A 26255-nucleotide genomic window follows, 5' to 3' on the forward strand; every position below is an offset into this window, starting at 1 on the left:
AATGCATGTGCCCTCTATGGAGATTTGTTATTTGTACTAAATGGGGATTATGTCATCGGGGATCATCCACACCCTTATCCTAGCCCATAGGTGGTTTGAGACTCTGCACCAGGCTGGGATTTGAAAGCCTGGACATAGGCACAGGAATGGGACCAGGCTATTCCACAGCTGTGGGCAGTGACCCAAAGAGGGCATCGAAGATGATGGCAGACTCAGGGGCCAGACTTGACCCCTCAGAAGCTTGAAAACCAGGGCAGAGTCTTCAACTGGGGCAATGAGTAGAGGCACCATCTCTCAAACATAGTAACTGATTACAGTTGTGTTTTGCATCCTAGGGTCTGGGTTCACTCTCAGCCTGAGTTCTTGTCATAATTTTTATGAAGCATTAGTTTTATAGTTTTATAGTGTTTGAAAACACCATAATTGTCTGTTCATAGGGGAGTGGTTAAATACATAATAGAGGGGCGCCTGGGTGGCTCAGTTGTTGAGCGTCTGCCTTCGGCTCAGGTCATGATCCCAGGGTCCTGGGATGGAGCCCCGCGTCGGGCTCCCTGCTCAGCAGGAAGCCTGCTTCTCCCTCTCCCACTCCCCCTGCTTGTGTTCTCTCACTGTCTCTATCTCTGTCAAATAAATAAATAAAATCTTTAAAAAAAAATAAATACATGATAGATTTGCCATATAATGAAATGATAGGCAGACATAAAAAAGAAAAGAATGGCGACATTCTGTGTCCTGATATAAGAAGACACACTGATGTTAAAAATTAATAATATGAATAAAATAATCTTAATACAAGTTTATCCTGGGTTATTAGAGGGACCATTTTATGAATGATACCAATTTCAGTGCTCAGGTAGCACTTGGCTTTATGTCTGATACTTCCATATCAGCTGTTTTCAGCCATTGAGAAAGTGACAGAGAAGGTGAATACATCAAAGATACATTTGGCCAGAGGAAGGTCTGATGATTTCACAACACCTACACAAACGTTTCCTGAATGTGAATAGAGGAAGATGGTGGGAGAGTCACCGTACTGTGTAACCAAAGGTAACGCAGTATACTGAATCCCAGAGAACCTATACAGGATTCCTGCTCCAAGGGACAGTGTAGTTCAAACAAATAAACCTCATCTTTCAATTATAATGTGGTTATTTTAGATTTTTCTTGGTTCCATAATTCTGCTGTATTTAATTCGAAAATACATTTTGGTTTTATTTATTTAAAAAAAGTTTAGTTTCGAGAGACTTTTTTAAAAAAATATTTTATTTATTTATTTGACAGAGAAAGACACAGCGAGAGAGGGAACACAAGCAGGGGGAGTGGGAGAGGAAGAAGCAGGCTTCCCGCCGAGCAGGGAGCCCAATGTGGGGCTCGATCCCAGGACCCTGGGATCATGACCTGAGCCGAAGGCAGATGCTTAAACGACTGAGCCACTCAGGTGCCCCATACATTTTGGTTTTAGAATTGCAAATGAGCTTTGAGCATAAAAAGTTTATACTTGGTTCTGTGCTTGTGTGTAGGTAAGTAATGCCATTTCAAGGAAAGGTACTACTGTGGGTGGGGATTGTGAGAACATTTTCACCTTTAAGGTACATAATTCATATTCGGGAAGCTATACAAGACAAGAAGAGACTACAAGTGATGACCCTTAGCAGTTTTCCCTCAGGTATCCTCTAATTCTTGAGGTTAACGATTTATTAATGTTCTCAGGGAAGAACATCTTCAACAGTCAGGAAGACACTTCTTAGAATTTAAGTAAGTTTTGAATAATAATAACCTTTCCATGATTCAAAGACCCAAAAATATTAAAAGGTATACACTGCACTCTCTCTCAGCCCCGTTCCTCCCTCTTGGTGACCACTATATTCATTTTTTGTGTATCTTCCCCAGATCCTTTTTTTTTTTTTTTAAAGATTTTATTTATTTGTTTGACAGAGAGAGAGAGCACAAGCAGAGGGAGCAGCAAGCAGAGGGAGAGGGAGAAGCAGACTCCCTGCTGAGCAGGAAGCCCGACGCGGGGCTCAATCCGAGGACCCTGGGATCATGACCTGGGCTGAAGGCAGATGCTTAACGACTGAGCCACCCAGGTGCCCCTTCCCCAGATCCTTTTTTGCACATACAAGCAAACACCAGTATATAGCTTTAGCCCACCTTTCCCTGAACTCCTTGTACAGAAAGGCTTTTCTGCACCTTACTCTTTCAGTGAATAGTATGTCTTCCTCTTTCAGGACATAAAATGCCACCATTCTTTTTTCTTTTTTTATGGCTGCCTATTATTCCACTATATGGCAAATCCATCGTTTATTTAACTTCTCCCCTATGTTTTCAAACATTTACTGTAAAACTAATGCTGCAATAAATAATCGTGTAAATGTTGCTTAGCCAAGTGAAACATATCTGTAGGATAAATACCAAGAAATGAAATTGCTGGGCCATTGGGTACTTGCATTTGGAATTTTGATACATGTTGCCAAATCATCCTCCCGCGGGGTTTTACTGAGTTCCAGTCTCCCAAGCAATATGTGAGGAGTGCCCTTTTTCCCAGTCTGGCTATAAAGAGAATGTGTTATCAAACTTTGGATTCTTCCCATTCTGATAAGTGAAAATAGTATTTCAGTATGTTTTTATTTTATTTTATTTTTATTTATTTATTTATTTTTTTAAATTTTTTTTTAAAGATTTTATTTATTTATTTGACAGAGAGAGACACAGCGAGAGAGGGAACACAAGCGGGGGAGTGGGAGAGGGAGAAGCAGGCTCCCCGCAGAGCAGGGAGCCCGATGCGGGACTCGATCCCAGGATCCTGGGATCATGACCTGAGCTGAAGGCAGTCGCTTAACCAACTGAGCCACCCAGGCGCCCTTTCAGTATGTTTTTAATTTGCATTTCTCCTATAAGTGATATTGAACATTTTCCATATATTTATAAGCTATTTCTCTTTCCTCTTCTGTAAATTGTCTTGTTATTGTTCTTTGCTCCCTTTCTATTGGGCGGCTGCTCTTTTTCTTAGCAATATTTAGGAACTATTTATATATTAAGGATGTGAGCCTTTTGTCTGATCAGAGTTGCATCTTTTTTCCCCGTCTGTCTTTTGACTTAACTTAGGGTATTTTTGGCATGTAGAAATTTGGGGGTTTAAAAAAAGCGGTTTCTGGATTGTGAATCATAGAAAACCTTCCTACTCTAAATTCAAAGGGAATTTTGAAAAATCCTTCAAAAACGTGTACTCAGCAGTGCTGATGAGGTTGCCCTTCTGGGCTACATCATAGCCATGTGACGTTGGAGCTCCTGTGGTACTTCCTACATCATTTTTCTCTATTGCAGAGCTTCAGGGAGCTGAAGCTGGATGAGGATGTTTTAGTCACCTCTCAAACCAGTAATAGACCAACTCTGGCCTTAGCCTGTATACGGTTTCTTTTCCTTAGCACTTTTTGAGGGAGTGGTAAGAGAGAAGGGTAGAGCAGAAATGGCCAGCTGACCCTGGAAACTGCACAGTGACCTTGCATTAATCAGGCCCGTTTGGTCTCATTTCACAAATATACCATCACTTGCTATTTTTGTGACTTTTGTTATCTTAAATTTATTCAGAAAGTAATGCTGCCTATGCGGTTGAAAAGCAGTGTTGTTTTTTTTTTAGGGGGTGGGGAGGGACAGAGGGAGAGAGAGAATCCTAAGCAGGCTCCCTGCCCAGCACGGAGCCTAACACAGGGCCGGATCTCACGACTCCGAGATCCTGATCTGAGCCAAAATCAAGAGTCGGATGTTTAACCAACTGAGCCACCCAGGCGCCCCTGAAAAGCAGCATTTTGAACATTAAATTTGACATTTTTATAGAGCCTATATGTTAAAATGTTCTCATTTCAGTAATTCTAAACGCCTATCCCAATTGGAAGGAAGCTGTCAAAGACTGGGAAGTAATGATATAAATCTATTAGTTTGATGCCGGGTTTGTTGGTGATGCCTTCTTCATAGTAAGTCCTTGAAGGAAGGCCATAATGATTAAATTGTGGTAGATGGATACCCTTTTATTTATGTCAGCCACCCAGGGTCTTAAGAAGAGAAGCTGAGAGTGAGTGCACAGCATATAAGGGGTAATTACTAGGAGTTATTAGAGTTTGTAATTCAAGACGCCATAATCATTCAGACACAATAAGGCCTTTCTCATTTGAAAGGACTCTAATGAGTAGATACTGTGCTTTCCATCATTCCATAATTTGATGGTCGAAGAAAAAATGGAAGGCTCACCCACTCCCAAAGGAAGTTGAAAGAAATAAAGAAGAGGGAGAAAAGCAGGGGTGAGGGGAGGCATGAAAGATGATAAGAGAGAGCCCGAAGAGTAATTAGCCATAATTCAATGGACAGGGAGGAGAATTACTGGCAAAATGCAATGCTCTGAGAAGGAAAGAAGAGGGAAAATCAGAGGCACACCTTGGAGGGGATGAGAATGACATTTCAGACAAAATGGTGATGAGAGTCTTTTCAAAGTAATATGGAAAAAAAAAACCCACCAAATAAGTAATGGTAACATGGAACAGAAAATAGTGGTTTAATTGTTTTAATAATAGCTGAAGAGTGAAAGGTTGAGAATGATATTACTTTTTTTTTTGTAATTTTTAAAAAAAAGATTTTATTTATTTGACAGCGAGAGGGCACAAGCAGGGGGAGGGGCAGAGGGGGAGGGAGAAGCAGGCTGTCCTCTGAGCAAGGAGCCTGATGCGGGACTCGATCCCAGGATCCTGGGATCAGGACGTGAGCCGAAGGCAGGCGCTTAACCGACTGAGCCACCCAGGCACCCCAGAATGGTATTACTTTTGAGAATTAATATTAGGGCAGAATCATAGTGTTATCTATCTTACATTATTTACCAAATTAGTTAGTCCCCACTAACCTCGGGTTTAGTTAAGATCAACATAGCATTGCCAGGACTTGGCCCCATGCCAGACATCTGGTAAATCACTGTGTAAATGTTTGTTGGATGAATGAATGATTGACTTGATAAATGAATGATCTGTTCGGGGCATGTTTAGATCTCTGACCTAAATTCAGAGCGAGTAAAAATATGCATGGCCTTGGCTTTACTATGACAGTCATTTATGTCTTTGTAGAACCAGGTGGAAAGGTTAATGGAAAGGATTTCAGTAAACACTCTTGGTGCAGTATCCGCGGCAACTCTTCCTTCTTGATTTCTGAGGGCTTGTGTTTTTTATGGGAAATGAGTGGAGGTGAAAAATGATCAGTGATCAGTGGAACTTCTCAAATGACCAAATACCTGTTCGTCATGGCGTATGTGGTGATCACTTCGGCAGACGGTAATTGGTTCATATGCCCAGGTAATGTTGTAACATTTCTTTGATTTCGTGTCATTTGGAGCTATTCTGATTATTGAAGCTTGGCTTGAGTAAACTTTTTCTCATCCACCAAAGGTCCCTACTTCTGTGGATTCAGCATCAGTTATTACTTCCATTGATTAAAAAAACAGGCTCCAGGCCTGTGGGAATCCAGGCAGGGGAAGGTTAAATCCTGGGTTGGTGATGGGACAAGCCGGCCCTGGGAGAATGGAGCTAGACACTTAGACGCACTGAGGCTAGGCATGTTTCTGAAAAAGTCTCAGCAAAAGGCAGTTGGTTAAGACGTAGGCAGAGATGAGCAGATGTTAGCAAGTAGGAAGACTGCGTGCTATGGGAATGGGGATGCTGGGCAAGACACCAAGACAGCCATTCAGCCACTGGAGAATAATTCTAGACAATGGGTCAAAATGACTTTGTTAGTAACAGGACCAGCAGGAAGATGGGGGTTCCTCAAGTACTCCTTGTCACAAAACATTGCTGACAGCCAAGTACCTGTGTTCCCCCTTCCGCCATTCTGGGATTTAGGAAGATGGAGAGAGAGATGAAGGACCACTGCAGGCTCACAGGCGGGAGGCTAAATCAGGATCAGTAACAGGCTAACCAGTACTCTAAGCTGACTCACAGTTTCCAAGACAATGCCTATTCTGAGTATTTCATCTTGACTGTGAATCATCTTTATATATGAGAATTTCTGACAGTTCCACAAGGGGAGGTTGAGGAGAATACCACAGTTTTTATAGATTGTCAGTTAAGAAAATCATCAGAATGGTAAGGATGCTGTAGGATCTGAAGTACATAAGGACTGAAATAAGGTTGAATTTTCTGGGAACTAGAGAAAGTTCTTATTATTTCCATTAGAAGCCTGTTTATACTTTGGTTGGAGAAACGAAATGAAAATTGTTATAGATGCCAAGCAGAAGTATATTATTATTCCAATGGATCTCTGAAACGACTACCAGATATCCTCCACTCCCTTAAAGAAATGATTCTAGAAGCTGATACAGTGAACCGTCACAGGCTTTGGAGTCTTCCTGCCCTGGGCCCGGTGATGGGACCTGCCACCTAAGCTACCATGCCCACTGGGCAAGTTGCTCCACTTCTCTGAGCCCCGGTGTTCTCATTCATCAAATAGCGATGACTATATATATATTGGGGTGCTTGGGTGGCTTAGTCGGTTCAGCGGCTGCCTTCGGCTCAGGTCATGACCCAGGGTCCTGGGATCAAGTCCTGCATCGGGCTCCCTGCTCAGCGGGGAGTCTGCTGCTCCCTCTGCCTGCCGCTCCCCCTGCTTGTTCTTCCTCTCTGACAAATAAATAAATAAAATCTTTCAAAAAATAGATACATATATACATATGACATAGGATATTGTGAGGATTAAATTAGAAAGTGCATATAAAGTGATAAGGACAGCAGCTAGGATACGGTCATTGCTGTTGGCCATTCTCGGTGATATCTGGTAGTTGTTTCAGGGATCCATTGGAATAATAATATACGTCTGCTTGGCATCTATAACAATTTTCATTTCATTTCTCCAACCAGAGTATAAACAGGCTTCTAATGGAAATGTGGATTCTGTTCCCCAGACCCTAAGGATCTCCCTTTGGGTCTAGTTACCTGTTGTTAGGTGCCAAGGTAATTCTGGAAACTTCCTTTGAAGGCTGGCTGAGTTACAGTGAGGACATTTATCCCAGACAGAAAAGCACCTTCTAGGAACCAGGAAAGGAGCTGTGTTTGCTGCTGGGGCCGCAGTGGCTCCCCTCTGGGTGCACACATGAGGAGCTGGTCTGTGGGCCCAGCTACAAGGGTCCATCTTCCCTTCTGGAAAATAAGCAGAAAACACTAAACTTGTGAGGGCTGGACCTGCTACTAGTGGTAGAAGCTTTTGGGTCACCTTGGAAACCAGCTCTTCAAAGGCTAGTCTGTCCGTGTCCCGTCTCCCCCCACCCCCACGCCGCCGCCGAGAAAGAGTGGATTAAGAAGACTAGCCCCTGATGGAAATAAAAACAGCAGAGAATTTACCACCTTCCCTTCCCTGGGGTGGCCAGTATTACCATCCAAGTAATGAAGCGGTATTCGGTTTCCCTGGCTGCACCCGCAGTCCGTGGACCTTATCAACCTGTATGGGGGAAGCACCACTGTGGACTCAACGTGGTCAGTTAACAGATCTTGGCTTCATCTCTTAATCTCTCTGAGCCTCTATTGCCTCATCTGTGAAATGGGGATAAGAACTTGCTGGGGTTCACAAGGATCAAAGAGGTGATTCTGTATAAGGAAAGTTCTTGGTATAAAAGGAGGAGCTCAATAAATCTCCTCCTCATAAAAAGTTTCCTAATTTGTCTTCTGGCTTCCGTTCCCCCTTTCCCAACTACTACACACTGCCAGCAGAAGAATTTCTGAACTACCTGTGTAGCTCCAGCCCAGAAACTGTCATGGGTAGAACAAAGTCCAAACAGTGTAGCACAAGGCTGCCCAGCCACAATGTGGTCTCTATTCCAAACCTCGTGGTCACTCCGCAAGCATGCCCCATACCTTCCCTCTTGGCTGGGCTCCCCTTGCCACACTTCAGCAACTGCAGTAGGTCCTATTATTGAACACTTACAAAGTGCCCAGCGCTGTGTAAATGTTTCTTACGCATCACATCCTTTAATCCTTATTGCAACCCTGTCTGGGTGAAGAAATTGTGGTTTTTATAAATTGTATGCCTTGCTCCATCCTGACCCTAGGATGTAGTCAAACTGGGATTCCACTTAGGTTCTCCATGCTAGCTATTTATGTATTTATGAATGTATGTGTTTATTTATATATTTGAGGTTTAACTGACATACAGCGTTATATTAGTTTCAGCTGTACAACATAATGATCCAATATTTGTATATATTACAAAGGGATCACCGCAATAAGTCAAGTTAACATCTTCACCATACGTAGTTACAAGAACATTTTTTTTTCTTGTGGTATAAACTTTTAAGATCTACTTTCTTAGCAAGTTTTATCTCAGTGCTTTTAAGTGTTACCTTCTATCAAAGCTCAACTCCAGGACACTGTTCAAAACTGTCTCTTGCATGAGCACCCCAGCCCCGGGCAGTTGCCCTGATGGCATCTCTTAATGTGTCCTTGAACTAACTGAGCAAATTGTCATTTTAATAGTTCTTTTTTTTTTAAGATTTTATTTATTTATTTGACGGAAAGAGACACAGCGAGAGAGGGAACACAAGCAGGGGGAGTGGGAGAGGGAGAAGCAGACTCCCCGTGGAGCAGGGAGCCCGATGCGGGGCTCAATCCCAGGACCCTGGGATCACGACCTGAGCCGAAGGCAGACGCTTAATGACTGAGCCATCCAGGCGCCCCATCATTTTAATAGTTCTTGTCTGCATGAGCTACCTCTGTCTTCCCAACCAGATCCTATTTTCCTCCAAGGGAGCAGAGATAGATTATATGTCCAAAAAGTGTTCTCTTCACAGGTGCTCAGTTTCTGTTTCATTTGGATGAGGATGAAAACACTCATCTCCAGGACTGAGACCATATTAATCCTCCACCTTTTCTAGACAGTAATAACTGTGGTGACTACTTAGTAAGATTCAAAACATAACCTTGGCAAGCACTTTTTCATCTAATGCTCAGTCTCCTTCTCTGTAATACAAGATGGAAATGTACAACCTAAAGCTTCTCTCTTGCTCTAAAATTAAACATTATTTCAAAAAAAATTCTAGATACATTACACAGGGAAGATATTCTACGTGTCATCTGATTTTCCCAACAACCCTGGGAGACAGACAGAGAAGATAAATTATCCCCTACTTAGTGGCAGGAAACTATGGCTCAGAGAGGCTAAGTGACTTGTCTGAAGCCACACAGCTCCTGAGTGGGGAAGTGGGAACCTAAATCCACTGCCTGTGATTACTTTGTATGACATGGCGTGGGCCCTGCCAGGTTAGAAACATTCCTATTCCATCAAGGAAGTAGGCCAATACAAACATCTAAATGTTTCCCTTGGATTCCTGGGTATTCTCCCAGGTTTAAGTTAAAAGAGCTGAGTTTTTCTAAGGGGTTTTCCTGGTGATGATTTTGAAAATAATTTGAAGTAGGCATGTTAGTAATTTTTTTTTTTTAATATTTTCTTTTTTTTTTTTTAAAGATTTTATTTATTTATCTGAGACAGAGAGAATGAGAGACAGAGAGCATGAGAGGGAGGAGGGTCAGAGGGAGAAGCAGACTCCCTGCTGAGCAAGGAGCCTGATGCGGGACTCGATCCGGGACTCCAGGATCATGACCTGAGCCGAAGGCAGTCGCTTAACCAACTGAGCCACCCAGGCGCCTGGCATGTTAGTAATTTCTTAATCATTTGGCTCGCTCTTGGGAAGGTGTTCAGTCACAGTGGTTGTCTGTTCATTAGACTCTCTGGCTAGGGGACAGGAGGCCTGAGACCTGGGCACCTGTTGTATGGGGTGGCCCTGGCTCACTTCCTCAGGGTCCCTTCAGAAGATTGAAGAAAGGGATCAGAGATCCCAACACTTAGGGGGAGACTTTTTTGATCCTAATAAAAATTTCCCAGGAACTAGCATAAAGAGAAACAAAGATCAGGCAAAATGTCACATGAGTCACCTCCCACTATACAAATTTAGGTGTATTTTTTTCTTTTTAAAAATTTTTATTTATTTATTTATTTGAGAGAGCATGAGCCAGGGGGAGGGGTGGGAGGGGAAGGGAGAGAATCTCAAGCAGACTCCCCACTGAGCACAGAGCCCGATACCAGGCTCCATCTCATGACCCTGGGATCATGACCTGAGCCGAAATCAAGTCAGATGCTTAACCGACTGAGCCACCCAGGCGCCCCAGTCACTGGCATTCTTTTTTTTTTTTAAAGATTTTATTTATTTATTTGACAGAGAAAGACACAGCGAGAGAGGGAACACAAATGGGGAGTGGGAGAGGGAGAAGCAGACTCCCCGCCGAGCAGGGAGCCCGATGCGGGACTCGATCCAGGGACTCCAGGATCATGACCTGAGCCGAAGGCAGTCGCTTAACCAACTGAGCCACCCAGGCGCCCCAGTCACTGGCATTCTTGAATCCTTTATGTAGTAGCTATGAACAGGAAGGCTGGTGCAGTTCTTCAATATTGTTAGTTTAGGGGCGCCTGGGTGGCTCAGTCGGTTAAGCGTCTGACTTGATTTCGGCTCTGGTCATGATGGCTCTGGTCATGATCTCAGGGTCGTGAGATTGAGCCCCGTGTTGGGCTCCGTGCTCAGCAGGGAGTCTGCTTGAGATTCTCTGCCTCTCCCTCTCCTGCCCCTCCCCCAACTTGTGTTCTCTTTTTCTAAAATAAAATTTTTGAAAAAACACCCTTATTTTATAACTGATAACTTTTTTAAAAAACAGGCCTTTTCTCTATCCTTCTCTATTTCTTTCTTTCCTTTTTTTTTTTTTTAAGATTTTATTTATTTATTTGACAGAGAGAGATAGCGAGAGCAGGAACACAAGCCGGGAGAGTGGGAGAGGGAGAAGCAGGCTCCCCGCTGAGCAGGGAGCCCGATGCGGGGCTCGATCCCAGGACCCTGGATCATGACCTGAGCCGAAGGCAGATGCTTAATGACTGAGCCACCCAGGCGCCCCTATCCCTCTCTATTTCTATTTCTCTATCTCTCTCAAACAAATGACAGAAAGGAAAGTTGGGGCAAAACTCTTCTGTCCTAATCTTTTCCATTCAGGGAACATAAGGTGATTCTCTACAGAATCATGTTTAGGGCGGCATAACAATCTGAGGGAGAGAATGAAATTTTTATGTTTATTCAGAGAGTATATTGGTTGAGAAACACTGGCATAAAACGAATTCTTGCATGTGATTATCTTTTTTAAAAGCTTGAAAGTACTTATCATTGGGTTTCATTAAATCCAGAGATCGAAACCAAACTTTCAGGGGTCTTTCAGAGCCCACCCTACTCTAAACTCAGTTTAAATGAGCATGCTTGCAATGAGCGTAATGTATTAGAATATGTGTGTGTGCATATATGTGTGTATACTATATATGTATATACATGTATGTGTGCATTTGTCACTTATTGCTTACAAATTAAGGAATTGGATGTAAAAGATATAATCTGGTGTGAAAGAAACATAATAAGACCTTTATTACTTTAATTCCCCCATTCATTAGTGAAACAATAATATGAAAAATAGTTTCCAGGGCACCTGGGTGGCTCAGTCGGTTAAGCGTCTGCCTTCGGCTCAGGTCATGATCCCGGGGTCCTGGCATCGAGTCCCACGTCTGCTCGCTGCTCAGCGGGGAGTCTGCTTCTCCCTCTGCCTCTGCCTTCAGTTCCCCCTGCTTGTGCTCTCTCCCCCTGTGTCAAATAAATAAATAAAATCTCAAAAAAGAAAAAAAAAAAGAAAAAATCCCCTCACCTTTCATCTTTGTTCTTCAGTCTCTTATTTGAGGATGTATGAGGTGGTGACGTTGCTGGGTATCACAGTGTTGGTCATAAGGCTCTGTGTCTCTTGTGTCATGATACTGTTTATAACATGAGAAAAGAACAGTTTCTTAGAAACAGCTTTAAAATCACTTTGCAACGGAATGCTCCCCTACCTCAGTATACCACTTTTGTAATTGTCAGTGATCCCCTTTTCCATCCATTTATCAATATTTTTCCAAAGAGGCTATTTCTAGGCCATACCTGAACTATTTCTTAGGAAATCTCAAGATCTCCTGTATTCCATAAGGGACTCATCTGCATATGCAGGTCATTTACATAGATTGCAAAATGCCTAATATTATGATGAACAACCTGACAAACTAAGGGCATTACTTGCTGCTCTGCACCTGGCTTTGCAAAGTGAAACCATATTTGGGAAGCTTCCTTGTTCAGGTTCTTCAGTCATTGGTGCCATGATAGCCTCTTTCTTTTCAGGTCTCCCCTGCTCACTTTTCTCTTTGAAGTTTTCTCTGGACCTTAGGTGAAGGTTGCTCTCACTTGATGTATCACAAACTGAATGTGTCGCCTTAACCTTATGCAGGTGCAGTAAGGCGGAGCTAGAACTGGAATTCTATCTACCTAGATATCAGTCTATCTTATTTATTAGAGAGACACAGTGTGCACATGCTAGCAGGGGAGAGGGGCAGAGAGAATCCTCAAGCCAACGCCCCGCTGAGCGGAGACCCGGAAGACAAAGACGCAGGGCTCCGTCCCAGGAACCCCAAGATCATGACAGGAGCTGAAACCAAGAGTCGGCGGCCCAACCGACTGAGCCACCCAGGCGTCCCAAACTGGAATTCTGAAGGGGCAGTGCAAGTGGAGGTGCATGCCTTGCAGGTGATAGAGTCAGAATTCCCAGTGTTCAAGCTGGGCTGCTCCTGTATCTCCCCTGTAAATAAGCATGATTGTTTTAATTACAGTTCTGTAGCTGCTATTTTTGTCTGTTCTGGAATATTGGGCTGCAAGGTTGGAAAGCATATTATTAAATTGCTGTTAATGCCTTGATACTTGGTTACATAACACTAGTCTTCCTGCCGCACAGAAGGGAATGTTTACTCAGTTCATCTTAGATGAGCCAACGGGGTTAGTTAGGGTTTCAGTTGGGCGCTTTGGGTTGCAGGAACTCAGGCCTCTAGTACCTGGTGCTTGTAGCCGGGACGCACAGGGACTGGAACCAGGCTTGGAAAGCTGACGGGAAGCCGGGCAGCAGTGGGGAAGTGGCTCCTCTGCTCCCTCCTCCCCTCCCGGCTCCTGGGGATCCTGTGCGTGTGCTTGTCTGCTCTCTCCATTTCTGTCCCCTTCTCTTTTTGCCCACGGCTGGCTTTCTCGACCTCTGCTTTCTAGCTTTCCTTTACCTCAGTGTTTCTGCTTCCCTGTCATCTGGCTTGTGTGCTACATTCCCTTGCCTTGAAATCCTTTCATCTTCTGCTTCTGTAGCTCTTTGACTTTTCACTTACCATTTCTCAGCTCAAATTATCTGGAAGAGGGTGTGATTGACCTGCCTCATCTTTCACCCCAGGCCACCTCTGAGCCCTGTGTGTTAGCCTTGACCATAGTTCCTGGTGAAAGGCAGCCTTGTCTGGTCCAGCGTGACAGTCCTGCTCTCCGTCCCCAATCATGGCAAGCTGAGGGTGGGTGACATGTTTCTGGTAGCCACTTCCCGGCACAGAGAATACCAGAGCTGATTGGTTACAGAGTTTCATCTTTTATAAAGTCTTAGAGCAGGATGTATTCATTATGATATTTTTTCCTTTATTAGTTCTTGTGATATTATTTTATTATAATACTTGGCACGAATCTGGTTTTACATAGTTCCAACAGCATGAAAATTACTTTTAAAAATATAGTTCTGATAGTCAAAAGAGTCTGACTTCTTCCCCAGTGGGGTGTCTCCCCAAATCGATGTCATTTCCCAGAAGTAACCGTTATTAACAGTTTAATGTACATCCTTCCTGGACATTTCCTATGTAGATAGAAGCACATATAGCCTCTTTCTTTGCCTCACTTACATGTAGCCAAAGGCAGCGCCGTGGGTATTTACCATTATAATGAAGACTCAGTAATGAAAGTAGCAAAACAAATTTCATCCATTTAATGTTTGTAGTTTGTAGTTTTTATTATTTATTTATTTATTTATTTATTTATTTATTTTTAAAGATTTTATTTATTTTGGGGGAGGGAGCGAGCACAAGCAGAGGGAGTAGCAGAGGGAGAAGCAGACTCCCTGCCAAGCAGGGAGCCCGACTCGGGGCTCAGTCCCAGGACCCTGGGATCATGACCTGAGCAGAAGGCAGACGCCTAACCGACTGAGCCACCCAGGCGCCCCAATGTTTATAGTTTTTATTTGGGGAATATAAACTTTCTGACTTAAGCTAATTGTTTAAATATGTAGTCCCTACAATTGAGTTAAGTAATTTGGTGCTGTGTGATTGAATATGTATCAGTTTATGGTACTGACACACTTCGTATACTAGAGGGAAAAAATGAACTTTAAACAAATTTATAAAAGATAAAGGGCAGGCCCCTCTCCATCAGAGTGTGTTTTTGAGGATGCCACTCTTTGAGATATTGAGATATTGACCTGTGGGATTGCATTTAGCAACAAGATGACTAACCTGTGACTATCTTGAATGAAGTAGCAGCTTTATTATAAACACGGTGACCATTTATTTGCTTAAGGCTATTACCTCTCTTTAAGTAAAAAAAAGCCCTAAGTAGGAGGTTGGAAGTAATTGAGATAAAAAACAATTTTTTTGCATCATAAAAATATTGAATGTACATTTGGAAAACTTTTGGAAATACAAACAATACAGATAAGAGTAAAATTATTTTACCCAGCAATATGTTAAATTTCTAGTCTTTAAAAATAATGTATTTTAGTTTATAATATAGTAATATTATACTTATATTTTGATTGGAATCACAGGGAACAAAAATTTTAAGTTTTATGCTCTTTTCTTCACATAACATACTAGATATGCTTCACCGTGACATTAAATAATCATTTGAGGGCTGATTTTATTTTTTATTTTTTAAAGATTTTATTTATTTATTTGAGAGAGAGTGCGCATGTGCACGAGCGGGGATGGGAGGGGCAGGGGGAAAGGGAGAAGCAGACTCCCCGCCGAGCAGGGAGCGGGGTGCAGGCCTAGATCCCAGGACCCTGAGATCATGACCTGGGCTGAAGTCCAACGCTTAACTCACTGAGCCACCCAGGCACCCCAAGGGCATGATTTTTTTTTAAATTAATTTATTTATTTATCTGACAGAGAGAGACACAGCGAGAGAGGGAACACAAGCAGGGGGACTGGGAGAGGGAGAAGCAGGCTTCCCGCGGAGCAGGGAGCCCGATGCGGGGCTCGATCCCAGGACTCTGGGATCGTGACCTGAGCTGAAGGCAGACGCTTAACTGACTGAGCCACCCAGGCGCCCCTCAAGGGCATGATATTAAATGTCTATCGATAATTGCATAAATGTATTGTAACTTATTTAGATGTACTAGGTCATTACCTAAATGTAATTTAAAATTCATGATTGCTTCTCTTTCATGATACTGATTCATTGTGGAGAAGGGGTTACATGAATTAGGAGGGTTGGCAATGATCTTGGGACAGAGTGAGTGGCTCCTACAAATGTGGGCCCACCTGGTAGAAGGTATGCGAGGGGCGTCATGCCCCGGTTTCCCTGAGGTGGTGGATGTGGCTTATCTCTTAGAAACGGTGGGCTTCACAGTGAGGAGCTACTCCCACCAGCACCAGAAAGGTCTCTCCATCTTCACTCTGCCGGCTGACCTTGGCCAGCCCTGAGCCATCAGTTTCAGGTTTTCAAACCTGCCTCTATAGTCAAGATTAGCACAGTACACCTTCCTGCTGCATATATGGAAACAGCAGTCCATGTAACAAAAGCACATCTACCTTCCTCTTTCTGGGTTCAGGGCTTGTTTGCCGATTGAGAACACGCAGGTGCCTAGAGTGTTTTTTGAATGAATTCAGTCCATTGTCCTCACTGGTCTCTATCAGAGCAAACTTGAATCCTTGATAGAAGTCTGAGAACAACAAGCTCGGCTGTGGGGATGAAAAAACCCCCGCAGCGCTGGGGTCAGGGCCAGCCTCCTGGGGATGTGGCCTCGTGCTGTATGTAGAAGAGGAACCCGCATTTGAAAGCGCTCCGGGCTTGGTTGAATGTTCTACTAGTTGCCTTGAACTTAAGAATTTTTGAGCAAGGGGACTTGCATTTTCTTTTTGCACTGGGCGCTGCAAACTGTAGCTGGCCCTAACCGGGGTGTTAGGTAAGGTGGTAACATACTTTCATGATCCCTTCTCAGACACGGCCCCAAAGGGAAGGAAAAATCAATTGCAACTGCCCTCCGTTTTTGTAGGAGGAGGTGCGTGTGACTTTAAGAGACTGGCCTACAGGGTGAAATGGAGCAGCTCCTGGAAGACCGGGCCTTCAAGGGTGCTTGGTTGATTTGAGCAGCACATACTAATTGTCTGTATGACAAAGGCTCTGCTGAGGAGATGCTCTTCAGATTTCACTTTTCTGCAGTTCCTTTAGGTATAAACCCGCCTGTGTGCTTTCTCTGCTGTGATGGACAATACGAAAGTCATGGCTTCTTTCTCTCCTTTTGAGCCCTCACTTTCTGTGTGCCGTAGTTTTCCCTTGTCTGTGGGGGGGATACGTTCTAAGACCCCCCATGGATGCCTGGTACTGTGGGTAGCGCTGAACCCCGTGTATACTGTGTTTTTCCTGGACGTACATACCATTGATAAAGTTTAATTTATAAATTAGGCACAGCAAGAGAGTAGCAACTGTTACTACTAATAAAACAGAACAATTATAACAATATACTGTAAGAAAGTTACGCCCATGTGGTCTCTCTCACTTGAAATATCTCCCTGTATTGTACTCACTCACCTTCTCCCTGTGATAATGTGAGATGAGAAGTGGTCTCTGTGGTGAGATGAAGTGAAATGGACGACGTAGGCGTTGTGCCGTAGCGTGAGGCTACTGTTGACCTTCTAACCCCAAATCAGAAAGAGGGTCATCTACTTCTCTTTTTTTTTTTTTAAAGATTTTATTTATTTATTTGACAGAGAGAGACACAGCGAGAGAGGGAACACAAGCAGTGGGAGAGGGAGAAGCAGGCTTCCCGCCGAGCAGGGAGCCCGATGCGGGACTCGATCCCAGGATCCTGGGATCATGACCTGAGCCGAAGGCAGTCGCTTAACGACTGAGCCACCCAGGCGCCCGAGGGTCATCTACTTCTGATGGCAGTTGACTGGGGGTACGAGAAACCCAGGAAAGTGAAACCATGGATAAGGAACTACTGTACTTAATATAAGCAAGCATGACATTCAAAGACCCTGCAATCCAGAATTAGCTTGAAATACTACAGAGACTCCGGAGTGCTCTGCCTCCCCAAGCTTTGTCTTTCTGCCCCTGAGCCTGCCTCTGTCTTTGTAAGAACTGCATCAAGGGTCTCCCAGGGCTCATCTAATGCAGGATTGTAGATTTTCCACACTTTTAAACCACTGCCCTTGGTTGGGATAAATATACAACAAAAACCTCATGCCTCCCCCATTCATGTATTCTTGCCTTCAACTGAGAAATGATTTTGTTGAGTTTCATTTTAGTTTGCAGTGGGTAGACCATTGTTTTAATTTCCCACATAAAAATGTGTATTATAGATTGAATGTGCTCTTTAAAACTGCATATGATTCTAATAAAAACACAGTCCCAAGAAAATTACTGCCCTCCAGCCTTCCCTTCCCTGATTTAGTGCTATTTAAGTACTAGTTTGCAACCTGTGTGTTACCACTGCCTTGAGCTAAAGAACAGAAATTGGGATTAAGCATTTACAAACCTAGAGCAATTTGTTGAATTAAATAATTAAAAAAATTGGAGGCTTGTTTTTGTCTTTTTTCATATTCTAGAGATAATAATATTTCACATGTACCATATTTTACAGAAGTATCAGTCTATAACAGATGGGAAAGTAAAACCAAACTGATTTTTGATCACAAATGGTTTGAGGAGTACTCTCCTAATTGACAGAGTTGGCAGTGTATTATTCCTATGCTACCAGACTTCTCATTAGTTCGTCTTTCCACCAATGGTGACAAATCCGTCTGTGTGTGTGTGTTTGTGTGTAAAAGATGGGCTCTCTCCTCTGTCCTGTGAAGAGAGAGGCATTGTCATCTTGTAAGGCGGCCATGATATATGTGTGGCTGGGGTGGGGTCATGACAGACAGCTATTGAAGTTGAGAGGAGAGAGTTGTGGATGGCCTGTTAAACCAACAACAGTGGTTTGAACTGTGTTGAGAAACTGTTTTTACCTAAACATGCTAGAGGGGTTAGGACGTATGCAATACTTAAAATAAAACCATGTCCAGACAGTTCTACACTGAAGGGTAGAATCCCAGTATTGGGATTGGTCTCTCCCTTTTAGCCAGTACAACCCCTACTTGAGAAAGGCTGTTAGACCCTTTGGGGTTGTGAAACTGAGAAAGCTCATTGCCCCCATCTCCAGCCCCAGGCGTCTCCCCCAGTACCCCTACGTTCCTCAGCTCCTTCCCCAGAGAACAGACATGGCCCCTCTCAGAGATACTGGAGCTGGGCTGCAGTAGCCTATGTATACCTTCACATCGGTCATGGGGACACTGTGAACTCGGGTGCGTTTATAGCTCTGGAGCTGACCCCTCACCTGGCAATTCCAGCATTCCCCTTCACTGCTGGGCACGTAGGATGGTTTTCCTAATCTCTCACCTGGTCCCTTGGCCAGTATGGTATGCAGACAAATTGTTTACCAATCCGTGTGTGGGTGCAAGAGTTTCAACTGGTTAAACTTTGCGGTAATTTTGTGCTTTTTTGGCAACAGCTGCCCATCTCTGGACTCGTTTCCAAAAGTAGAATAGAAAGACTTGTGCTTTCCCTAAATATCTCTTTTTTTGATCCATCTTAATTCCAGATAAATCTCGATATTCATTAAAAAGTGACAGATTACTTCCAAAATTAGAGAAGTTGATCTCCCATGGTACAAAGTTTAGATGTGAGTTTGATCTGTATTACCTTGCGCTCTCTGAAGTGGGATTTTCCAACCTTTTCTCAAGTATTGGTCTCCATTCATTGAATGATTCTTAGACAATTTTAATTATTTAAGGTCAATTTGCTAGAACTTATTAGGTACTATGGTAGCTGAATAAGGTTTGAAAATAATTTTTGGTTTCCCCCAGTGTCCATTAAAGTGAAAACTTTGTGGTCCAATTTATAAATATTCAGCATAACTTGAGGGACTTTCTATAGGCTTTGGGAATTCCAAGGTAAACAAGGCTGTGCCTGCCCTCCAGGAGCTCTCAGACTGATGGGAAGAAACTACAAACAAGATTCGTTAAGAGAAGTGTAAAAACTGTGGTGTGGCTGGAGGTTATAACTCTGTCAGCAGTTGCTTCTGGGTGTTACTGTTTACTTTCTGCCTAAGAGCATGTAACCTTAGTCAGTGCTAAGACTTACAGGGGATGTACCAGCAACTTGGGAGCAGCAGGTTGGAGAAGGTGGGAGCCTGTGACCTACAGAAACTTTCCATGCGAGCAATGCAGAGGGGTTTGCAGATACTGATCCCAAATTCCTCCATTTATATAGAATATATATAAAGAAGTAAGTCCAAGTATACTGCCTGTCTGGCTTTAGGGAGATCAGTGGGTATTTGGTGAAATGAATTGATCAGGGTATACATTCGTGGAAGTTTCTAAATGGTAAACTCCGAATCTCTGAACTGGATCTCCAGCACAAGTCAGTTCAGTGGGAAAGGCAAATAGCTCACAGAATGGAAAACCTGAGTAGCCAATAAATAGGAAAAGATACTCAAACTCATTAATAATTAGAAAAATGCAAATTTAAGCAACAAATGGAGGGGCATCTGGTTTGCTCACTTGGTAGAGCATGCAATTCTTGATCTCAGAGTTTTGAGTTCAAGCCTCAGTGTTGGGTGTAGAACTTACTTAAAAACAAAAACAACAAATGGATACTATCTCTCACCCTTGAGACTGGTGAAAATAAAAAACCAAAAAACCAAACACTGATAATACTAAGTGTTGGGACCATTGTAGAGAAACATATTGTCTGGCTTTCCTGGTGAGAGTAAGTTGGCACAATCACTTTGGAAAGCAATTTTGTAATGTCTGATAAGGTTTAAAGATGCACTTACCCTATGACCCAACAATTCCATTCTAAAATGTTTTCACACGCTTAAAACGTCATATACAAAGAAAATGATTACAGTGCCTATTATAAGAAAAAAATTGGAGATAAACCCAAATGTCCTTTATTAGGAAAAAGAGTAACTTATATTTATACAGTGGATATTATACAGCATTTAAAATGAGTGAATCAAATTTATTGGGTGAAAACAGGTTGCCAAACAATATCTACTCGTATCATTAATGCAAATTTTAAAGTACACATCAGTGTAAAGTGTGCATTCATGTACGTACACGTGGGGCGATAAAAGTTTAAGGACCTGGATGGGGAGAATACAAAACAAGCTGGCGGTGGTGAATGGAGAGAGGGAAATAGGATCGAGGAGACATTAAAGGGACCTTTGCTATGTGTGTTACATTTTCTTTGTTTAAAAAAAAAAAAAGGCAGATGAGGCCAGATGTTAAAAGTCAGAGTAGTGGCGCATGTATTTGTAATTTCCTATACTCTTCTGTGGTTTTGCAATATGTCCTTGAACAATAGTGCTTAGGGCATCCGTGGCATTCTCTGAGGAGGGACTATTATTGCCCATGCCCTTGACCTTTCTGCTTCCATGGTCATTGTAGACCTCTGGCTGGCTGCATGGCCAAGGGGGTAGAGGAAGGCCGAATGAGCTTTAGGACCTTGTCCACTTTGACATTAAGTAATTCCAAGATCGTCAGTAGGTGATCGATCATTGTCACGGGCACATTCCTACATGTCCACACTCTCCTCACACGGGAGCCGAGCGAGTGATGACTCTGTGTGTGTCACACCCCCTCCAGTACCCACAGGCAGATGGGAAGCCTCAACGTACCAATTTTGCAGCATTTTCTGAATCTCCTTGAAAACAGCATTTTTATGTTACATGATGCCTCTGAACGAATACAATAGGTAGATGTGGGGAAGAGTTATTTTGAGGGCCATAATTTGACTCGTTATCTCAGGCAATCAAAGATTGTTTAACACCAGAAAGAGCTGACCAGAGCAGCTGCTAAAACAGCGCTTTGTGTGGGAAATGATAAGAGGTTCAGTATTTTGACAGCCATTTCAGAGGTATGAGTAATAAAACTTCTAAGAAAATCTTGATTGCTGGGTTGGTTTTTTTCTTTGGGGGGGTGTTGGTGGGAGGATTGGATTCTCTGGCTCAGATTTCCCATCTTGCAGGATTCTGTGTGGATAGGGGCTATAGGAGGAATATTTTCCCTCTCCCAGAGTCTTGATTCTTTGCATCCATAGCGTTTAGGCAGCACAGTGATAACTTATGTAGGTTTTCAAAAACTAGGGAACTCATCCATTGATCAAACATGTGTTCAGGGCTTACTGCGCGCCAAGCAAAGGGTAGGACCTAGGAGTCAGAAAGAGTCAGCCTCCTCCATAAGAGGTCTTCTGGAAAGAGGAGGAGATGTGGAACGAGGCAAAATGTACAGGTAACTTTAAATAAACTCAATAGGTACTACAGAAGCAGAACTTGGAGGGGAGGAGGGATAGAAAGAGAGATATTAAACAATTAGGAGTTTGTCATTTAAGGCAGTGGGAAGTGAGATAAGCACAACATTCCGAATAGAGGGAGAATTCTGCTCAGTGTTACAAAGGGAAAGGGCGAGTCTGGGTTAATGTGGAAGAGTGTATTTATTGATTTGGCTGGCCCACTGCATACCTCGATTCACAGTATTACTTTCTGTCTGAATATCTAGTACCTTAAGTTTTCAAAGAATTTTCACAACAGTTTTCTAATTGTACGTGCACCTCATGTGCGTATTACAATATTATACTGTCTGTAGTTTAACATATTTCAGCATGGACCCTATAGTATGTACTATACCTATAGTAGGTATGTATGTACCTGTTCGTTTTCATCTAAATCTTGGTGGAGCTGGTGGTGCCAAGTTGTGAATCCACACTCAGCGTTGATGAGCTGGTATCTCATCAGAAGCTCTCACTTTGGGGGGAGGGGGGTCTTCCTTAAACAACTCAGTTTTCTTTGTCCCTGAGTGACACTGGAGATTTTGTTAATTAGGATAATGGGTATTGGAGGTGGATTTCACTTGGGGACCTTTGTGGTGGTCAAGATGAGTGGATCAGGTTGAACCTTTTCAGGGGCCTTCCCTCCTGTGTGTTACAGAATATACAAGTCTAGTGAGACATTAAGGATGGGGAAACTGAGGCTCAGGGAGGCTGGGTGTGAGAGGGGGGTAGTGGCAGGGCCAGGACTGAAGAATTCCAGAACTGGGACCACTTCTGTTGGCTGCTCTGCCCAGTGAGCTGTGCTTGCCCTTGAAGAACCTTTATGTGTGATGACAGTCTTTTAGAGGCTCATTAAACCATGTAGGCTAATCCTTGGCTGAATTCCCTAAGCCCAGACTGCAGTGCGTGTTCCTTAGAACCAATGTATGTGCCATTTCCAGTATTGTGGGGGTTTCATTTCTTCTTTTGATTCAAAAAGAGTGAAGTATTACAAACACTCAGTTACGAATGATGTACTTGTATTTCTAGTTAACAGTGAAGGGAATCCAGCTTAGCTGGAGCACTCTTTTCTGCTTTTCCTGTTAATATACTCTTCCATCTGCAGATAATTGAAAAGTAATTAGAGGTCTTTGCAGTAAATCCACGCCACAGTAGAGAAAACAAAAATGCATACATGTGTGGCATTATGTGGAAATTTACCCTTTGGAAAACTACAAGCCGTAGGGATTTTAATGTATTTCATACAGGCCAGATCACACAAATGAATTAATTTCCACTTTAGTGAAAGTTTGTTTTTCCTGGTGTGTTCAGGTCAGCTATGGTCACTGTGGTTTGGAGTGAACCTAAATGGGTTCCTGTCCTTGGACAAAGACCAAGGACAACTGTAGGACTTGCCCATGGTTAACTTCCTGTAGGCTTTTTGATTAATAACCCTGGTTCAGGAAGGCAAGTGCTATTATGATCACTTTGCAACTGAGCCAGTCAAAGCAACGAGAAGTTAAGTGGCATGTCCACACCACAGAACTGCTTATAACAGAGTCAGAGCCAGAACTGAGCTCGTCTGAACACTAGGTGACTCAGCGATACAGCTCTTTCTATGACCCCAGGCTGCCAGAGCAGAAGGAAGTGAATTTCATTGGTATCGTGCACATCAAGGTATTCCATGTGGTGATATGGTGGGAACCAAACCTCAAGACATTGTTCCAAGACAACATGTCAGGAGATACTAGTGGTGACAGTTTCAGAAGAACTTACGGTTCAGATTCAGCAGAACTTCATGAAAATCCTGCTTTGAGCCAGGCACTGAGCTTCGTGGTCCCCAGTATGCTGCTTATTTTCAGCAGGAGCAGAGCAAGGGAGCCTGGGGACCTTTCGCCTCCCCACGTCAACCTCAAGCACTTATCAGTAGTATCCCAAAGCCATTTTTAATAGACATGCCGTCTAAGTAGAAGTCAAATTAAATAAAAGAGTGTCTTGGCAAGTTCCAGACTGGTTTCTTAACCTCTTATTCCACTCAGCCTGTTGCCCTTAAATCCTATTATATTCCGTCTTATTACAAGAACAATCTCGTAACTGTGATGTTGTCTTCCATTTTATCCTTGAGAAAACCAAGGCATTGAAAATAAGATGCCTTGCCCTAAGATGAAAACTATCCAGAGTTCCTAATTGGTTCTTCTGAGTCCAAATCCCACTCTGTGCTGATTTCCATCCAACTTTTGGAATAATTCTGGGCATTTACTTTATGGGGATCTTTTGGATTCATCCTGTCAAGTAAGGGATCTAGTTTATTTGACTTTGTGGAATTTGTGTGTCTGTGTGTCCGTGTTAATTAGAATAATGAAGAAAATGTCCGGTGCCTAATCCCAGGTTGGGATAGAAAAAGGAGGCACACTTTCCAGGAGGTGGGGATGTTGGAGGAATGGTGGTTATAAGATAGATTTGCACTCCTGGAAAGAGAAGACGCTGCCTCTTCTTAAGTGAGCATTGGTGCACTGAGTATTTGCATTTCTCATGAATAAATAGGTAAATTCATTTGCTGACTGTTCAGGCATCCTGGACTTGGATGACATGGGCGAGTTTCCCCCTGGGGTCTGGACAGATCAGTGAGGTTCCTGTCCCACAGAATGCCACCGTATGCTACCCCAATGCCTTTCCTGACCCTCAGCCTAGTTACTGCATCATTGAGGAGGGCAGTCATCTCCAGCCATCTCTGGTTTTAATGACTGATGTGACAAATGCTAAAGGACTCTGCCACTGAGGTGGGGAAATGCTTGTTTCACAGCCCTTGTTCACTCCTAAACAAGTGTGAAAATCACTGCTTTGCCTTCTCCCCTACTAGATTATACATACCTTAAGGACTCTGTCTTACTGTTTTGTGCCTGCCGGGTTTGCCTTGCCCACAGTAGGTACTTACTTGATGTTTGCTGAGCTAACCTATACTTTTCCAATACAAAGAAAAGTGGGACAGATTAAAATAATATGTAGGCCAGCCTGGCACACTGACTCAGATAGACATGACTGCTTCCAGGCCTTGACAAGTTACTCAAATTAAGGATTTGTTTCTTCGGTGAAAAGGGGGAAGACATAATGCACACTGGGCATAATGTAGATAAAGCAGAGACACCAACACATAAGTGCTTAATACCCTACTTATTTTTATTTTATTTTATTTTATTTATTTTTTTTTTTAAAGATTTTTATTTTTTATTTTATTTTGACAGAGAGAGACCCAGCGAGAGAGGGAGCACAAGCAGGGGGAGTGGGAGACGGAGAAGCAGGCTTCCCGCAGAGCAGGGAGCCCCATGTGGGGCTCGATCCCAGGACCCTGGGATCATGACCTGAGCCGAAGGCAGACGCTTAACGACTGAGCCACCCAGACGCCCCTACTTATTTTTATTTTAAATAGGCATTTGTAAGTACGGGCATTTGCCAGGGACCGAGCTCCCAGCTTTGTCAGCCTCCCATTAGTTTTGACACCAGCAGACTGCCTTCCAACTTAGGCAGTTTCTCTTGGAGGTTATTGGAAAAAGTAATGTAGAGTCAGCATCAGACTGTTTAAGATGAAGACTTTGCCAAGGTGGGGTGCAACAAGAGAGGGGCTGTCGAGAAGGGTTGGAGGGGAAGAGCATTGGGAGGTCTAACAGAAAGGGTATGTTGACACTGCCTCTGGGAATTTGGGGGAAGCACTGGGGAGACCCTTAAGCATTCTTCTCTCTTCTCCACCCTCAGGCCTTCTCGTGGGTACCCTTGATGTTGTGCTGGACTCCAGTGCCCGGGTGGCTCCTTACCGAATCCTTTACCAGACTCCAGACTCTTTGGTCTATTGGACCATCGCCTGTGGTAAGTAGCAATATTTAGAAATATGGAGAAATCTGGTGATTAACAACTTTCTGCCAGAAGGGAAGGACCCTTTATTTGGGAATACAATCACTTGGTATTTTAGAGTAATTAAGCATAGCCACTTCAGCAGGTAAACTCCAAATCTTAATGGCTCCTTTGTCTACCCCATTCTCACTCTGGCAAAGTCTCCTTTGGATCCCGTGGCCTTCTCCAACTGTAATGACACGAAGCCTCCATGGGAGGATGATTTAGAAGGGAAAAATGGGAGATAGAGGCACACCCACATTTAACTCCCTGGGCGGGACGTGTCACACCCCACTTCCACTCACACTGTGTTGCCTAGAACCAGTCGCATGACCCCAGCTTAACTCCATGGGCAGCTGGGAAATGAAGAGGAACATGGAGACTACTTGTGTGCACTCAGCAATACATATCTGAGCACAGTACTTCCTACTTGAGTAGGGATTTTTTTTTTCCCTGATCATAATCTATAATAATGTCCTGTGTTTAAAATGGTGGTCAGCAGCCCTGCCATTATTGGATCTCTCACAAGAATTTTTAATCTAGGGGCGCCTGGGTGGTAGTTGGTTAAGTGGCTGCCTTCGGCTCAGGTCATGGGTCCTGACCTGAGCTGAAGGTCTGCCTGCTGCTCTGCCTACTTGTGCACTCTCTCTATCTCTCTATCAAATAAATAAGTAAAATCTTGAAAAAAAAAGAAAATAATTTTTAATCCAAAGTGGCCAAGATTTTTTTTTTTTTTTAAGATTTTATTTATTTATTTGACAGAGAGAGACAGCGAGAGAGGGAACACAAGCAGGGGGGAGTAGGAGAGGGAGGAGCAGGCTTCCCACCCAGCAGAGAGCCTGATGCAGGGCTCAATCCCAGGACCCTGGGATCATGA

At 43.3% G+C, this 26255-nt stretch overlaps 1 protein-coding gene across 1 annotated transcript in view; it reads left to right on the top strand.

The window, feature by feature from the left end:
- Positions 1–26255, top strand: part of TBC1D9 (TBC1 domain family member 9) — a 119305-nt gene that overhangs the window by 22721 nt on the left and 70329 nt on the right. The window contains exon 2 of the mRNA XM_035023021.1: positions 25244–25354. Coding sequence (XP_034878912.1) covers positions 25244–25354 — 111 coding nt within the window. The remainder of the gene's footprint in view (positions 1–25243; positions 25355–26255) is intronic.

This window comes from Mirounga leonina, unplaced genomic scaffold, assembly GCF_011800145.1.
Source record: "Mirounga leonina isolate KUSES-001 unplaced genomic scaffold, KU_Mleo_1.0 Mir_176, whole genome shotgun sequence".
NCBI lineage: Eukaryota > Metazoa > Chordata > Mammalia > Carnivora > Phocidae > Mirounga > Mirounga leonina.